The sequence below is a fragment of the Leptonychotes weddellii genome, chromosome 8 (genome assembly GCF_054177405.1).
Source record: "Leptonychotes weddellii isolate Sample4059 chromosome 8, ASM5417740v2, whole genome shotgun sequence".
Taxonomy (NCBI): Eukaryota; Metazoa; Chordata; class Mammalia; order Carnivora; family Phocidae; genus Leptonychotes; species Leptonychotes weddellii.
In genome coordinates, this window is record NC_138376.1 from 28883705 (window position 1) to 28903103 (window position 19399).

The following is a 19399-nucleotide window of genomic DNA, read 5'->3' on the forward strand; positions in this document are numbered from 1 at the left end:
CGGTAGCGGCTGACGGAGGCCCCCTCCCCCACCATCTATCTTCCTGATTATCGCCTCGGATTCACTTCTCCGCACATCCTACCTTCCAGAAAGTCGTCGCTTTTCTGTTCAGAGAGTTGCTGCTCTTCTTTTCTTCAATCTCCTGTTGAGTTTGTAGGTGTTCAGAATGGTTTGATCCCTATCCAGTTGAATTCCTGGGACCAGATGAAATTTAGGTCTCCTACTCCTCTGTCATCTTGCTCCTCCCTCAATTATATGTTTTTTATCCTTCATTTTGATAATGTGGTATATCACATTTATTGATTTGCATATATTGAACCATTTTTACATCCCAGGGTTAAATCCCACCTGATCATGATGTATGATGCTTTTAGTGTGCTGTTGAATTGATTTGGTAGTATTTTGTTGAACATTTTTGCGTCTGTATTTATTAGGGATATTGGTCTATTGGTAATTTTCTTATAGTGTTCTTCTCTGGCTTTGGTATCAGGGTAATTCTGGCCTTGTAAAATGAGTTTCAATGTTCTTCATTTTTTGGAAGAGTTTTAGAAGGATTGATGTTAACTTTTTAAGTGTTTGGTAGAATTTACCAATGAAACCATATGGTACTGAACTTTGTTGGGAATTTTTATAGATTTATTTATTTACTTATTTTAGAGAAAGAGAGCACTTGAGTATGAGTGGAAGGGAGGGACAGAGGAAGAGGGAAAGAGAATCTCAAGCAGATCCCCTTCTGAGCATGGAGCCCAATATGGGGCTCCATCTCACCACCCATGAGACCATGACCTGAGCCAAAATCACAGGTTGGACTCTTAACCAACTGAGCCACCCAGGCACCCCTGTTGGGAGGTTTTAAATTACTGAATCAGTCTCTTTACTGGGTATTGGTCTGTTCAGATTTTCTATTTCTTCATGATTCAGTCTTTGTAGGTGGTATTTTTCTAGGAATTAATCCATTTCTTCTAGGTTGTCCAATTAGTGTGAATATAATTGTTCATAGTTGTTTCTTTCTTTTTTTTAAAATAGTTTTTTTTTTAAGATTTTATTTATTTATTTGACAGAGAGATACACAATGAGAGAGGGAACACAAGCAGGGGAAGTGAGAGAGGGAGAAGCAGGCTTCCAGCTGAGCAGGAAGCCTGATGCAGGGCTTGATCCCAGGACACTGGGATCGTGACCTGAGCCAAAGGCAGACGCTTAACCACTGAGCCACCCAGGCGCCACGTTCATAGTTGTTTCTTATGATCCTTTGCATTTTTGTGGTACTAATGTCTCCTCTTTTATTTCTGATTTTATTTATTTGAGTCTTCTCTCTTTTTTTCTTGGTCTAGCTAACAGTTTGTCAATTTTGTTATCTTTTCACAAAACAGCTTTTAGTTTTGTTGACCATTCCTATTGTTTTTCTGGTCTCCATTTCATTTTTTCTGCTTTTATCTTTGTTATTTCCTTTCTTCTGCTAACTTTGGGCTTAGTTCTTCTTTTTCAGGTTCCTTGAGATGTAAAGTTAGGTTGTTTAATATCGTTCTTTTTTCTTAGCATAGGCATTTATCACTATAAACTTCCCTCTTAGAACTGCTTTTGCTGCATCCCAAATCCTAGAGGTTTTGGTATGTTCTGTTTCCATTGTCATTTGTTTTGAGATATTTTTTATTTCCTTTTAGATTTCTTCTTTGACCCACTGGTTGTGCAGGAGCGTTAGTTTTCATATATTTGTGAATTTTCTAGCTTTTCTTCTATTACTGATTTCTAGTTTCATACCATTGTGATTGGAAAAAAAATATTTGGTATGATTTCCATCATCTTAAATTTGTTCTTTTGTGACCTACCATAGGATCTTTCCTGGAAATGTTCCATGTGCAATTAGAAAGAATGTATATATTTCTGCTATTGGGTGGAATGTTCTGTACATGTATATTAGGTCCATTTGGTCTAAATTACAGTTCAAGTGCAAGATTTCCTTATTTATTTTCTGTCTGGATGGACTATCCACTGTTGAAAGTTGTATTGTCTGTTTCTCCCTTCAGATCTGCCAGTATTTGGTTAAAATATTTAGATGCTCTGATGTTGGGTACATATATATTTATGATTGCTTTATCTTATTGATAAAGTGACCTCTGTATCACTGTATAATAACCTTCTTTGTGTCTTGTTACTGTTTTGGCTTAAAGTCTATTTTGTCTGATATAAGTATGGCTACCTCTGTTTCCTTTTCATTTCCACTTGCATGGAATATAAAGTTTCTCTTTTCACTTTGAGCCTATGTGTATCTTTAAAGCTGCAGTGAGTCAGTCTCTTGTAAGCAGCATATAGTTGGGTCTTGCTTTTTGTATCCATCCAGCTACTCTGTGTCTTTTGATTGGTGAATTCAATCCATTTGCATTTAGAATAATTATTGCTATGTAAGGACTTACTAGTGCTATATTATTGATTGCTCCCTGGTTGTTCTGTACTTCCATTTTTTCTGTTCCCCTCTGTTTCTACTTACCTTTGTAAATCGGTGTTTTTCCATGTGTTATGCTCTGTTCCCTTCCTTTTTAACTTTTTGTGAATCTACCCTAGATTTTTGCTTTGTTGTTACCACAAGGCTTACATAAAATATTATAGATATAACAGTTTATTTTATGCTGATAACAAGTAACTTTAATTGCATATAAAATCTCTACACTTTTGCTCTTCCTTTTTACGTTTTTGATGTCACAATGTGTCTCTTTTTAACTGTGCATTCATTAACAAATTTTGTGACTATAGTTGTTTTTATCATTCTCATTCTTTAACTTCTATACTAGAGCTATGTGGTTAACACCACTCATATTACAGTATTTGAGTATTCTGAATTTGACTACATGCTCACCTTTTTTAGTGTATTGTATATTTTCATATGTGTTCATGTCAGTAATTAGTGTTCTTTCATTTTGGCTTGAAGAACTCCTTTCAGCATTTCTTATAAGGCAGGTCAACTGGTGATGAATTACTTCAGCTTTTATTTGTCTAGGAAAATCTTTATCTCTCCTTCATTGCTGTAGGGTAATTTGCCAGATAGAGTATTCTTGGTTGGTATTTTTTTTTTCCTTTAGCACTTTGAATATATCATTACACACATTCCTGGCCTGCCAGGTTTCTGCTAAGAAATCTGTTGGTAACTGTCAGGGTTTGGTTCCCTTGTAAGTTATAAGCTTCTTTTCTCTTACTACTTTCAAGATTTTCTCTTTGTCTTTGAGTTTTGACAGTTTTATTACCATGTGTCTTGGAAAGGATCTCTTTAAGTTGATTTTGTTTGGTGACATATGAGCTTCATGAACTTGGATATCCAAATCTCCTCCCAGATTTGAGCAGTTTTCAGTCACCATTTCTTTAAATAAGCTTTCTGCCCTCCTTCCCCTCTCTTCTTTTTCTGGAACTCCAATAACTTGTGAATTGGTGCTTTTGATGATATCCTAGTTCACACAGGTTTAAGTTTTTGTCGCTCTTTTTCCTTTGTTGTGCTCTGACAGGATCAACTCAAAGTTCCTGTCTTCTATCTCACGATTCTTTCCTCTGCTTGATCCATTCTGTTGTTCATGGTCACTGTTGCATTTTTCATTTCTTTGTATTCCTCAGCTCCAGAGGCTCTTTTTCTGTGATTTCTATCTCTATTAAACTTTTCAATTTGTTCATGTATTGTTTTTCTGATTTTATTGAATTATCTTTCTGTGTTTTCTTGTACTCATTGAGTTCCCTTAAAACAGCCATGTTGAATTCTTTTTCAGGTAAATTGCAAATTTCCATGTCTTTGTGGTTGGTTACTAGAAAATTAATTGTGATCCTTTGGTGGTATTATTTCCTTTATTTTTCATGTTCCTTAAAGTTTTGCATCACTAGCTTTGGGTTTGAGGTAATAGTCACCTCTGCCAGTCTTTATTACCTTTGGTAGAGAAATGCCTTCCCTCAGCCCTGCTGGTGATTCTGAGTCTCCCTCAGACCTTCTATGGATAAACCTGCTCTACACTTCTTTCTCCCTTTTGTGGTTGAATTCTTGAGCTTGTATGCCTTCTCTCAATCCTGCAGTGCACCAGGCCGAGAGCCTCCCTTTCATTTTCCCAAAGGTGATGTGAAAGCTCAAGTTTGTGATCTCCCCCTGGCCAATAGATTTGGGCTGGTTTTCTTCATGTACTCACTAGCCATCTGCCAAAGCTTGTTCTCACTGCTGCCATCAGGAGCATGCACAGGGAACCAGCCACAGGGTAGGGGGCATATGTGGCTGAGGCATGCTGAGAGCTGGGGGTGCCCCTAGGCCAGTTGGGGGAATCCATGAGCCAGATATTCCCAGTGGCCATGCTGGGCTCTCAGTGGTGGGCTTCTTGATGGAATCTGTGATGCAGCTAGTCTGCTTCCCTTTAATGCCTTGCAAGAGTCTTTTCTGCTCCTCTCTCCATTTCTTTCTGCCTCCTGCTCCCACCCATGCAGATCATGATTCAGTACTATGGATGGGGTGGGAGAGAAATGAGCCTCTTTGGCAGCATCCTACACAGCTGGGGAAGCTGGATGCTCACTTATGTGCTTTTACTTTCCCCTGCAGGAGAAATGATAGACTGAGAAGATCTCTCTTGGTACTAAACTATGCTGCCTTGGGGAAGGGGTGATGTGGATAAAGTCAAGCTGCTCCTCTTACCTTATCCAGTGCACCCAAACTCATATATATATATATTTTTTACTCCAACTATGTGCTGGAACTTCTTTTCTGGAAATCTGGACTTCCACAAGGGCTCTCTTGTCTGTGGGTGACTAAGAGTGCTTTCTAGGGGCTCCTAGACAGTGTCCAAGAGGGGTTGGGGTTGGTACACACCCACTGCAGTTTCCACACCTGGACCGAGGTCTGTATGCCTGTTCTCTGATGCATGGTGGGGAAAACTCCTCCTGTGTTCCTTGGCATATGGTGCTGGTTCCCACAGCTCCCACAAAGCCACTTTTGTCCATGGATACAAACCAAATTCCTGGTTTTTGTTAGGGGACAAAAACAAAGGACATCTTATTCCACCATGTATTGACATCACCAGCCTATAGTTAAACATTGAATGTATCATCATCGTCACACATTTTCTTTGCTTTCTCTCCTTTCTACATATAGAACTGAATTGAGTTCCAAGAAAAATAATGTATTTATGTATTCAAAGAAACTGAGAAGTTACTATAATAGAGCTCAGTGATATTTATCCTTTAGATACTGCTTTTAAAATTCATGAAAATCCCATTTCTTCTAGAAGGTGTGCAAATAACTTCCATCTTTCCATTCACTGGGAGTGAATTTAATGTTGTTCACACAGTTTTGAGTATTAGTTATTTTATTTAACCTCTTCTTTACTTAATATTTAAACTCTTTGATAGTTTCAGAAAGAAGAGAGAATTGACCTAGATATTGCTTACTTAGTCCCAGGAAGGAACCTTGATGGATTGGGAAAATCAGCAATTTTATTCAGATAGACCCAAATTTGCCTCTTAGCCTCACCACTGACCAGTGGAGTGTTCCTTGACAACTTGCTTTTCTTTTCTATGACTTAGGTTTTTACATTATTAAATTGGGAATAGTCATACCACCTTACAGCATTGTGGTGAGACTAAATGATATCATCAGCCAATGCTTATGTTGCCTAACATAGTAGTCCCTCAACAAATACTAGTTCTCTATTATTTTAAAGAGTCTTAATAAACAAAAGTCTTCCTTTTTACAACAGGAAATGTAACTGAGATCCAACCTAATTTTTCTCCTTTTCTGTTTATGACAAAAGATTGATTTAAGAGAGGTGGTTTAGCTTAGTTTTGGATTCTAGGCTGGGAGTTATTTCCCTCAAACTCCTTGTAGCTATTCCAATCTGATATCTCTGTTGGCTGATGAAACCTCCTCTGTAAGTGTACTTCATAGATGATCTGTCTTTTCTTTCTGTTTTTGCTCTTTGTTTTTGAAACTGTTTTGCCACGATGTCTCTACATGTGTAGATTTGTTTCCTCAGTCTATCTTCCATTTCACGAATTCTCCATTCAGCTTTTCTGTGACAACCCATTCTTTTTTATCATTGAGTTTTTATTTTTGTCACAGTTATATGCAGTTTTAAAAAAGGAAGAAACTCTGTAAGTCTTGTTATGAAAACCGACTTCTTTCTCACTCTCCAGAAACAGCCTTTAACTCTTAGCAGATTCTTTCATTTGCCTCCATATCTCCAAATAATAGGCTCTGATTGCTCCTTTGCTAGGTTAGACATTATGTATTGACTCTTCCCTATGGAAGATAAGGATGTAGCTCTTTTTTTGTCCTCTGCCCCTCCTGCCATTTTCCATCCCTTCATTCTTCCAATGTAGTTATATTCTATTTTCCTTAGCTAGATGTTTGTTTATATCATTATAACTGTGTAAATACAATCACAGTTGAACATACAGTATACCAGTGATCCTCAGCATGGTCCCCAAGACTCTTTCATGGAATCTGCAAGGTCAAAATGCATTTTTATCATAATACTAAGATATTTGTCCTTTTTACTATGTTGACATTTGACTAATGGTGCAGAGGCAACAGAAAGACTGGGACACCTTAGCACAAATCAAGGCAATGGCATCAAACTGGATTAGTAACTGTTGTATTCTTCTGTGAGTTAAATGCACTCACAGTTAAAAAAAATTTTTAGTGCCTTTGGGCAAGGCTTTTTATCTTAATTTCTTGGGTTGAGATTTCCGTGTCACTTAAATTGTATGAACTGAGATGTCATACTCATAGATGCTGGACTTCTGGTTTCTGTGCTTTTGATTTCTTGAGACTGATCATTTTTTCCACTTAAAATACTGGGCTAGTGTCATTGCTCTTTCCCTATCCTGATGGAGTTTTTCTAGTCCCATTTCCATGAATAGAGCAACTTTCCACTAAGAAATTTATGCAGAAAGCTCAGCTTCATTTCCTTCACATTGTATAGGCTCCAGGCCATGTCTCCTTCCCTAGGTAGAAACTAAAGCACTGAGGAAAGTGTCGCCTTCATCAACATATACGTGAATGGTTAGAATGGGGGCAGAATATAAATTTGTTGATTTTAAAACTCTCATTTTCATGACCACTTATGTTTTCCTAGCAGTATATAAAAGTATTGTCTATGTTTGTTGTAGTGTGAAATAGGTTATGGTTTTCAGTTCGTTAATGGGATTGGCATATAAAATCACTTTTGAACACCACCCTTTCAGGAAGTGCTATTTACTGTACTGGATGCATCAACAGGAATCCTAAATGGGATTAAGAATATGCTGTCAAGTGTATTCCTACCAGCTATTCTTGCAACAAATAATTGGGGTGCTCTAAACCAGTCCAAGCAAGGAGAATCTGAAAAACACATTTTCACTGAAACCATCAACAGATACCTTTCATTTTTAGATGGTAAGTATAAAATTTAATACTTAGTAAATTACTAAAAATGAGCAAATTAACTATAAGATATGTTATTTTTTAAAGACTTTATTTATTTATTTGAGAGAGAGAGAACACATGCAAGCACACAAGCAGGGGGAGGGGCAGAGGGAGAAGCAGACTCCCCGCTGAGCAAGGAGCCAGATGTGGGGCTCTATCCCAAGACCGTGGGATCATGACCTGGGCTGAAGGCAGATGCTTAACCAACTGAGCCACCCAGGTGTCCTTATAAGATATGTTATTAAAGATAAGCATTAGAGGAAAAACATTCCATCTTAAAAGAAAGTGCTAATCAAAGTAATTATGAGATGTAGAGGTAAGAAATCAAATCATTAGATCCTCTCATTTCCAGGGATTTTTCAAGGAGTACGATATGTTTTTTTTCTTCCATTATAGCAGGAAGATTCTTTTCCTATATTATTAATGAAAAATTTCACCACATTTTAAAATATCACTTTATTATCAGCTCTTTTAAAATTATATGCTTTTATAATTTTATATTATTAAAATAATATTATTAAAAATTATCAAGTCACAATCTAATGATCAATTTATATTATATTTCTATAAAGTATTCGATCTTTAACATTTGAGTAATTATAGCTTGAAACCACACATTGACATTAAACACCTCTTCTCAATATTGTTTCTTCCCTCTTAGGTGCTAGAGTAAGTATTGAGGGAACAGTTATGTTAAAGAAGGTAGAAAATATTGATTTTTCCAAACTGCATACATTTGAAGAAGTGGCAGCTGCAGCTAGCAATTCAGAAACTGTTCGTCAGCTAGAGGAGGTGCTGATGACATGGTATAAACAGATTGAACAGGTGAGCTAACTCAAGTAATTACATCAGATATGAGTCGTAATTCTCATCTGTGTCCTAGCCATTGCATTTTGTCCCTAAAAGTAAGGGGAAGAGGAGTCTTCCAGATTCCGTTATGAAACTTAGCCTATTCTTGACTCTAGTGCAAAATCGTTGTTCTCTATGGGCACTGAAAATCACTTTTAATTATTTCTCACTTTGAAGGAGGGAACCATAACAATATGGGTTGAGAATGGAAAAATGAAGAATTAGGAATAGCCAGCATTCATCTCCAATATTTTATATATTGTTTATTCTCTTCATAAGAGAAAGGAAGAGGATACAATGAAGTGACTATAGTCACGGTGCTAGACACTAAATAAATAGCTCTTGGTTGATCAATGGAATTGTCTGTGTTGACCAAGAGGTTCAAACTAGGCTCATCATGTCAGTACGGCATTGGTCAAATTTTTCTCTGGCAGTAGGAAAAGCTGCAGTAGGAATGGGGCATATGTCAACATTCTGAGAGGTGCCAACTTACACTATACATACTGCCCCAAATCAGGTACTATGTAATTGCTCTAAACTGAAAGAGGACACTAGGAGCCAACTCACAAATCTCTAGTTCATGAGCATAGGACAGTGGAACTAGAGAAGAAAATCTTCAGTTAAATGAAGACTAAGGTAAAAAAATCTTGACTAAGCAAGAGTTAGAACATTTTCAATTTTACCTCTCTTAGAACTATGTTAGAAGGAAGGAGGTGCAGTTGGAATGGAAAAATTGGAGGACTTTGGAAACTCCAGTGGGGCCTATAGTGCTGGCCCAGAATTTGTTCTAGGTGTCACTAGGAAATTGAAGTGGGTAATTGAGCACCACAGGACTTCTGTACTCACCTACTATGTCACTGGGGGAAGGAGGAGTTGTAACCCATTACGGAAATCAGGCTCTGTCCTACACAATGGCTGAGGAGATCCTCTCTAACCATTATGATCAATCAATACAGATTTTCTTTCATAAAAATGAGCAAACAAAAGAAAATAGCTTGAGATTTAGGGAGATTTAGCAACTTGAAATAAGAAAATCAAGTTGCGCAATTGTAGCAGATGGCTCCAATTAAGCAGAATCAATGCAAGAAATAGGAAAGATCTTTAATCTAAAATAAAAATCTGAACTGTGATGTCTAAAATAAACTTTGACCAAAAAATAAATAGATTAAAAAAATAAACCTAAATCTTGACCTTGACCTCTTGTCATACACAAAAATTAATCAAGATGGATTGTAGACATAAATATGAAACCTAAAACTTAAAAAACAGATACATGCAACAACATGGATGAATCTCAAAGATGCTTTGAGTGAACAAATGCAACCTTAAATAAGTAAGGTGAAAAGTAAAATGAAACCTATAAATGAGCCAGAACACAACATAAGACTATATTAATATGTTCTTAAGATACAGAACCCAGAAGCCATGAAAGAAAAAAACTGACATGATTTGAGTATGAAAAAAATGTAGTAACTTCCATATGGCAAAAATTACCATGAGCAAAATTAAAAAAGGGGCACCTGGGTGGCTCAGTCAGTTAGCATCTGCCTTTGGCTCCGGTCATGATACCTGGGTCGTGGGATTGAGCCCCATGTCGGGCTCCCTGCTCAGTGGAGAGCCTACTTCTCCCTCTCCCCACCCCCAACTCATGCTCTTTCTCACTCTCACTCTCTCTCTCTCAAATAAATAAATAAAATCTTAAAAAAAACCCTAAAAAATAAATGACCTTCTGGGAGAAAATATTATCAGCAAAAATAACAAAGAGTTAGTATCCATAATATATAAAGAACTTCTATAAATCATTAATAAATGGGCAATAGAGAGAAAAATAGGCCAAGGATATGAGCAGTGTCATTTAAGGAAAGTATATGAAGATATTTGACCAAGGAAAAAAAAAAGGGGGGGACTTGGGAGTATCATGATATCTTCAAATATTCGATGGGATTTCATGTCAAGTTAAACTCGCACCGTATGGCCCTAAATGGCAGAAGTAAGAGAGTATGATGGCTATAAAGAGAGAGATTTTTAATTTTGAAATCAGGATAACTTTTTCACAGAATCCTGTCCACACAAAAAATTGGAATGTGCTGCATTCCTGAAAGTATCCACTTTGAGGCTGATTACTATCTATGAATAATGTTGTAACAGAAATTAAACATCAAAAGGGTTGTTTGATTTAGTTGATTTTTAAGGTCCATTTTCATTCCTTAATTCAGTGATTCAAGCTATTTAGACTTTCAGCTATTTAAGAAAACTTGAAACTATGTCTAGTATCCCCTATCTAAGGAGGTAGGGAAGATTGTGATAAGATTAGGGAAGAGTTCCATAAACCATGGTTAAAATTAAAAGCAATAATGACTTCTTGGATTAAAGAAAGAACCTTCGTAGGTCTGAAAAATCAACTCTGTATTTTACCTCTTTGTATTCTTAAAACATTCCATCACAATTTAAATTATGTCAAGTTATGGGGTGCCTGGGTGGCTCAGTCAGTTAAGGGTCCAACTCTTGGTCTAAGCTTAGGTCTTGAACTCAGGGTTGTGAATTCAAGCCCCATGATTGGGCTCCATGCTGGGTGTGGAGCATACTTAAAAATAAATAAATAAATAAATAATGTAACATTATAAACATAAAAAGTACAGAAAATAATATAACAATGACTCGTGAAACAATGACTCCTGAGATTAAACAAATACTGTTTGCCACATTTGCTTCGGATCTGTTTTATTTTCACAATAGCCTCCAACCCATCCCTTTTCCCACCCTCTATATTACCACTGTCCTGATGATATTGTCTTCTCTCATTCCCCTGAAAGTTTCACACTTTCATTGCATTTGCATATTTATAAGCTTTAAATTATATATAAAAATAAATTATATATACATTATACATAAATACAGAATATATATTTGTGATTAAAATCTTTACACAAATGGTATAACACCATTAAATATGATTTTACAAGTTTTTTTTTTCCATTTAGCATTCTCTTTCATCTACATTGGTACAAGTAAATTACTACTGTCTAGTATTCCTCTATAAAGAAATCAGTTTGCTATATAAATTTTCACACAGTAAAGACACATTTAAATCATGTCTAATATGCTGTGTTTAAGGAGGTAAAGAGGTTTATTCATCCATTCCCTCAGAAAGACAGTTGTTTCTTTTCTTTCTTCTTCTTTTCTTTTTTTTTTTTTGGCTATTACAAACAATAATAATACACATTCAATGAATACCTGTGTTCAGATCTCCTTTGCACATATCCCAGATTTCTCAGTGGAATTGCTGAGAGCAATAGTATATATATCTTTATTGGATATTACAGAGCCCTCCAAGTAGTGGTTATATTAACTTATTTTATTTTTACAGAAGCATATGAGAGTTCCCATTTCTTCAAATCTTTTGTTACACTTGGGATTGTTAGATTTTTAATCTTTGCCAGGATGTTGGGTGTGAAATGATATCTTATTTTGCATTCCTCTGACTATACTGAGGTTGAGCATGTTCAATGACTATTTAGGTTTCTTCTTTGTTGAGTTGCTTGTTCACATCCTTTACCTAGTTTTAGTTCAGATTGCTCCATGATATCTTACTGAAATGTTGGAGTTTAAATAATATTTCCCAGATGTTAATCCTCTGTTGGTCTGCATTGTGTCCTACATCTTAATTTGGTATGGTGTCTTTAGTCATGTGGAAGTTTTACATTCTAATGTAAATTTATTAGTTACAAATTGTAATCCAGCTTTAACTTAGTTACCTCCAGTGGCTAGGAACTTTGTGCTTTTTGTATTTTATTTAAGAAACCCTTGTTTAGTATTATGAAGATATTCTCTTAAGTTATTTATTTTAAATAGTGAAACCTACAGAAATGAATACAATAAAAGAAACAAATTATTGTAAAACAAACCTTCATGTAACTTTTTGCACAAGTTAAGAAGCAGCATTACTAGCACCTTACAATCTCCATGCAGCCCTCTTCCCAGTTTCAACTCCCTTTTCTTTCCCCTAGTGGTAACCATTTCCCTGACAATTATGATATTTAGTTGCATGCTTTTCCTTTATCTCCTATATTTTCTTTAAAAGCTTTGCCATGTTGTTTTTAATATTTAGGTTTTTAATTCATCTGGATTTATGTGTGTGTGTGTGTGTAGGGTAGGAATCTAATTTTGTCTTTTTCCATATAGTTAGCCAATTGTCCCCAAAATAAGCTGTTTAGTTAATAGCCCATTATTTCCTTTTTTAAAAAAATTTTCTTTAAAATAAATTAATTAATATTTAGTGTATTAGTTTCAGAGGTAGAGTTCAGTGATTCATCAGTCTTATATAATACCCAGTGCTCATTACATCACATTCCCTCCTTAATGTCCATCACTCAGTTACCCCAACCTTATACCCCTCCCCTCCAGCTACCCTCAGTTTGTTTCCTGTGATTAAGAGTCTCTTGGGGTGCCTAGGTGGCTCAATCAGTTAAGCATCTGCCTTCAGCTCAGGTCATGATCCCAGGGTCCTGGGATTGAGCCCCGTATTGGGTCCCTACTCACTGGGGAGCCTGCTTCTCCCTTTGCCTCTGCCTCTCTCTCTCTGTCAAGTGAATAAATAAAATCTTTTTTTTTAAAGAGTCTCTTATGCTTTGTCTCCCTCTCTGATTTTGTCTTGTTTCATTTTCCCTACCCTTTCCCTGTGATCCTGTTTTGTTTCTTAAATTCCACATGAGTGAGATCATATGATAATTGTCTTTCTCTGATTGACTTATTTCGCTTAGCATCTTGAGTTCCATCTATGTCGTTGCAAGTGACAAGATTTCTTTTTTGATGGCTGCATAGTATTCCTGTGTGTGTGTGTGTGTGTGTGTGTGTGTGTGTGTGTGTGTGTGTATCACATCTTCTTTATCCATTCATCTGTTGATGGGCATCTGGGCTCTTTCCAGAGTTTTAGGCCATTGTTTCCTGACACACTTTTAATATCACTTCTGTAATATATCAAATTTCAAATCCCACTGTCTATCCCACTGGTGTACTTATTTGGGTTTTGCACTCATGTAATACTGCTTTCATTTCTGTAGTTTTTTACTAAATCAATATTTGGCCTGGCAAGTCCTTTTCTGTATTTTTCTTCAAAATTGCATTGATTATTTCTGGTTAATTGTTCTTCCAAATTAATTTTAAGACTAGTTTGTCAAGTATCACAAAAAACCCTATTGAGATTTTGACTGGTTTTCATTGAATGTATATTAATTTAGAGAAAATTGTCATCTTTATATGGTTGAATTTTTCCATCCATGAACATGGCATCTCTCCATTTTTTTAGGTTTTCTTTTGTATGCCGAAAGTAAGTTTTCTAATTTTATTCACAAAGATATTGCACATCTTTGCTAATCTCTAGATATCTTATCATTATTGTTATTTGTTATACCAAATGCTCTTTTTTTAGAAATTACATTTTCAGATTGCTAGATGGCTTGTAGAGAAATGCTACTGATGTTTATGAATACATGCAGTAACCTTACTGAATTATTCACTTTTACTAAGTGTAAAAGTTTATCTTTAGATATTCTTGAATTTTAAAAATGTGACCAACCGTATCATCTTTGATTATGCCATTTTTGTTTTTTCATTTCCAATTCTTATGCCTTTACTCTACTTATCTTCTTTGGAGACCTCCATTACCAGGTTGAATAGAAGTGGGCAGTGTTAGTGGCAAACTTGTGTTGTCCTTGGTTTTAAAGTGATATTTTCTAAAATTTCATCCTTAGGTATGAGTTTGCTGTAGATTTTTGGTAGATACTATTTATCATGTTAAAGAAGTTCCCTTTTGTTCTCAGTTTTCTAAGAGTTTTTAATATTATTCAGTGTTATGTATTTATAAGCTTCCTTTGAAAAGATGCAAATAATGAGGTTTTACCAAAGAAGAAAGTAACATTTCTATATTCTCTGAGTTCTTTTGATTGCAGGTACTTATTGAGAGTGAGCAGATGAGAAAAGAAGCTGATGACTCAGGTCCACTCACCGAATTGGAACACTGGAAACGCATGTCAGCCAAATTCAATTACATTATTGAACAGATTAAAGGGCCAAATTGTAAGGCTGTCATAAATGTGCTTAATGTTGCACACTCCAAATTGTTGAAGGTAAAAGGCCTTTTATTTTAAAATTTGTTATGTTTCTGAACAACCAACTGGAAAATTACCCTTCTTGAACTGCTTTTTCACATCATATACTGAAACCATATACTTAGAAGTATTAAACTTTGAGTAAGGCTTTCTTATATTCCACTATCATTTCCCAAAGAAGAAAAAGAAGTATAGAAATAAAGATTTATTTCTCAGTATTTTTTTAAAAGATTTTATTTATTTATTTGACAGAGAGAGAGAGACAACGAGAGAGGGAACACAAGCAGGGGGAGTGGGAGTGGGAGAAGCAGGCTTCCTGCCAAGCAGGGAGCCCAATGCGGGGCTCAATCCCAGGACCCTGAGATCATGACCTGAGCCAAAGGCAGATGCTTAACCGACTGAGCCACCCAGGTGCCCCTATTTCTCAATATTTTCACACCAATTTTGGCAATACTCCTATGGGGTGATTGCCATTTACTTTTAATTTGTTTTTGAAATTGTGAATCAATAGAGGCTCAGGGTGGTAAAGAACTACATAGAAAGTCAAAAGCAAAAATGTGCTGTCAGTATACATCTCCTGTCCACTATTACACAGCTTGGTTTGATTCTTTCTAGATTGTTTTCTTTTGCTGTATTCTTCCTTAAAAAAGATCTATATCTATCTACATCTACATCTATATATCTGTATCTGTATCTTTCTATCTGTATGTATATCCTATTCTCAAAGACCCAAAGTAATATAATGTCACAAATAAGTAAGCTAGAAAAGTTGTTCCAGATAAGCAAGTCCAGTTTAAGCCTACAGACAGGATGTTAATTACAAACAGAATGAGCCTTCAGTTGTAGTAAGTCATTTAAAGTATTTATAATAACCTTAAGTCTTAAATTATATAAGAAAAAGATATGTCATTCACATTTAGTATCAACTACTTTAGGGAAGCTAGCTTGAATTTCTTGATTAAAATTAAGTAAAGTGATATATTTGGATGTTTCATGGTATTCTTATACATTTTTTCTTAGAATTGGCATGATTTGGATGCAAGAATAACAGATACAGCAAATGAATCAAAAGATAATGTCAGATATTTGTACACTCTAGAAAAAGTATGTCAACCTCTGTATAACTATGACCTAGTAAGTATGCTTTTTAAAGTGTAGTTTGAAAAATAACTCATCTTAAAGTAGCTTTATAATATATGTGTATTGGGAAATATATACTGCAGACAAGTTATTTAAAAGATATACTTTCCTGTTACATAGCCATCATGAATTAAAAACTCATTTAAACCTGATAGTGATATTATCATAAGTATAATCTCATTTGTGAGTTTAATTAATGCATTGATGCATAACAAATTATCCCAGAATGACTGACTTCAAGAAATAAGCATTTACTACATCACAGTTCCTGTAGGTCAAGAATCCAGGCATAGCAGAGCTTGAGTACCTCTGCCTCATGGTATCTCATGAAGTTGCAGACAAAACTGTTAGCTAGGAATGTGGTCTCACTGTAGTGGAGGCTGACAGCTGGAGGGTCCACTTCTAAGCTCACTCACATGGTTGTTGGAAGGCCCTAGTTGCATAGCACATGAGCCTTTCAATAGGGTAACTTGCTTCCCTTAGGGTGAATGATCCAGAAGTGAGCAAGAGAGAGTACCCAACCAGCATTATCCTGATATCAAAGCACTACAAGAAGAGAAAATTACAGGTCAACATCCTTGATGAATGTAGATGCAAAAATTTTCAACAAATACAAGCAAACCAAATTCAACAGCACATTAAAAGGATCATACCCCTGACCAAATGGGAATTATTCCTGGGATGCAAAGATGGTTCAATATATGCAAATAAATACATGTGATATACAGAATTAATGAAATAAAAGAAAAAATCATATGATCATTTCAATAGATGCAGGAAAAGCATTTGATAAAATATAACATCCTCTCATGATAAAAACTCTCAACAACTTGAGTACAGAAGGAATGTACTTCAACATAATAAAAGCCATATATGACAAGCCCATAGCTAACATCATACTCAACAGTAAAAACTGAAGGCTTTTTCTCCAAGATCAGGAACAAGACAAGAGTGTCCACTTTTGCCAATTTTATTCAACATAGTACTGGAGGCCCTTGCTAGAGCAAACAATAAAAAAGAAATAAAAGGCATTCAAATTGGAAAGGAAGATAGATATCTTTGTAGAAGATATGATATTGCATATGGAAAACTCTGAAAAATCCACCAAAAACTGTTAGAACTAATAAATTCAGTAAAGTTGCAGGATACAAAATTACATACAGAAATTAGTTGCATTTCTATGGACTGACAACAAAACATTTGCAAAGAATTAAGGAAAACAATCTCATTTACAATATCATAAAAAAAAATACTCAGGAATAAATTTATTCAAGGAAATGAAAGCTCTGTACCCTGAAAGCCATAAGACGTTGATGAGAGAAAATGAAGAAAACAAAAATAAATGGAAAGATATCCCATGTTCATGGATTGGATGAATGAATATGTTAAAATTTCCTTACTACCCAAAGCCATCTATAAATTCAATGCAACCCTATCAAAATTCCAATGACTTTTTTTTCAATAATGGAAAAAAATCCTAAAATGTGTATGGAACCACAAAAGACCCCCACTAGTGAAAACAATCCTGAGAAAGAAGAACAAAGCTAGAGACATTGCACTTCCTGATTTCAAGCTATACTGCAAGGCTATAGTAAGCAAAACTGTATGGTACTGGCATAAAAATAGACATATATACCAATTGGACAGAAACAAGAGCCTAGAAATAAATCCTTGCATATATGGTCAAAAAAATTGACATGGGAGCCAAGAATATTCAGTGAGGGAAGAATAGTCTCCTCAGTAAATGGTATTGGGAAAACTGGATAATCACATGCAAAAGAATGAAATTAGATCCCTATCTTATATTGCTTACAAAAATTAACATGGAATGGATTAAAAACTTAAATGTAAGACCTAAAACCATAAAACTCCTAGAAGAAAACACAGGGGAAATCTCCATGACACTGGTTTTAGCAATGATTTTTTTGGATATGACACCAAACATATAAGCAACAGAAGCAAAATAAGTAAGTGCGACTACATCAAACTAAAAAGCTTCTGCACAGCAAAAGAAATAATCAACAAAATGAAAAGGCAACCTGTGGATTGGGAGGAAATACTTGCAAATGGTATGTTAGATAAGGAATTAGTATTCAAAATAGGCAAGAATTCATTCAACTCAATAACAAAAAACAACCAATGCAATAAAAAATGGGCAGAGGAACTGAATGGATGTTTTCTCAAAGAAGTTATCCAAATCAATGAGTACATGAAAAGATGCTCAACATCAGTAATCAGGGAAATGCAAATTAAAACCACAATGTGATATTACCTCACACTCACACTTATTAGAATGGCTATCATCAAAAAGATAAGAAGTGCTGGCAAGGATGTGGAGAAAATGCAACCCTTGTGCACTGATAGTGGGAATGTAAATTGATGCAGCCACAATGGAAAACAGCATAGAGGTTCCTCAAAATACTAAAAATAGCACTACCATATGATTCAGCAATTCCACTACCAGGTATCTATCCAAAATAAATGAAATTAGGATCTTGAAAAGATGCACTCCCATGTTCTTCACAGCATTACTCATAATAACCAAGATATGAAAGAAACCTAAGTGTCTGTCACTGGATAAGTGGATAAATATTATATATAAAATATATATATATTATGTATATTTATGTTTTTATTTATTTATATATATAATGGAATATATATATACATATATATATAATGGAATATTATTCAGCTATAAGAAATGCTGCCATTTGTGACATATATGAACCATGAGGACATTATGTGAAGTGAAATAAGTCAGACGGAAAAAGACAAATACTGTATCTCACTTACATGTGGAATCTAAAAAAGTCAAACTCATGGAAACGGAGTAGAATGTTAGTTGCCAGGGCTGGGAGTGGGGGAAATGGGAAGATGTTGGTCAATGGGTACAGAATTCCAGGTATAAATCAGGAAGTTTTGGGAATCTAATGTACAGCATGGTACCTTTTAGCCTTTCTTTAGATAGAGGGGAAGTCAGGGAAACTGTATTTGTTGAGAACTTAGGGCAGTGTTTCCCACTTTTGACTGGGTGTTGTCTCTTTTGTGAATCACATGTAGGCAGGAGAGTTGCCCAGACAGTTGTGTTTTTAAAGATGCTCACCATCTTGGGAACCCCTGGCCTTTTATTGTAGGCATTGTACTACATAATTTCCGTGTATTTTCATTCTGTATGCACAACAATCCTCATTTTAAAGATTAGGAAACAAAATTTGGGTATTTCTAGAGCTGTAAGTCATGAGACTGAATTTGAATCCAGCACTCTTTGGCATTATGCATTGTATTTGTTTCTACTTCTCCATGCTGCTTCTTCAAGATATTCTCTAAGTTAAAATGCTTTCAAAATAATTTATATTAGTGTCTGATACACATATTCAGCATTCTCCTGTCTAATTTTTGAAGAGATAGTCAAAGCCTCTACACACACACTGCCATTGGCTATGTGGTTTGGTTGACCAAACTTTTGGGGGCAGGGTAAATGCTGGTTTCATCCTAGAGGCAGGGAAAGAGGAAGAGTCTATGTTCCATATCACTTAGATTTGGCTAAGAGTGATGTGTTTAGGGGTGGTTCATACCCCTCCCAAGAGGGCATGGGTAGCCAAGGAGTTTAATGTGGGTGGGGAGGGAAAGACGTGGGGTTGAGAGCCTTGAGCAGGTGCAGTTCTTACAACCATGCAGGAATCCATCCTCCATGAGAGAGAATAGGAAGACTGCCAGGAGCTGTCTTTTTTTTTTTTTTTTTTTGCATTTTTAAAATTTTATTATGTTATGTTAATCACCATACATTATCTCATTAGTTTTTGATGTAGTGTTCCATGATTCATTGTTTGCGTATAACACCTAGTGCTCCATTCAGTACATGCCCTCTTTAATACCCATCACC

General features: G+C 35.6%; 1 protein-coding gene across 1 annotated transcript in view; it reads left to right on the forward strand.

Annotated features, from left to right (window-relative positions):
* DNAH8 (dynein axonemal heavy chain 8) overlaps positions 1 to 19399 on the forward strand; it is a 251864-nt gene that overhangs the window by 6057 nt on the left and 226408 nt on the right. Inside the window, exons 2-5 of the mRNA XM_081827548.1 lie at positions 7198 to 7387; positions 8079 to 8242; positions 14215 to 14391; positions 15394 to 15525. Coding sequence (XP_081683674.1) covers positions 7198 to 7387; positions 8079 to 8242; positions 14215 to 14391; positions 15394 to 15525 — 663 coding nt within the window. The remainder of the gene's footprint in view (positions 1 to 7197; positions 7388 to 8078; positions 8243 to 14214; positions 14392 to 15393; positions 15526 to 19399) is intronic.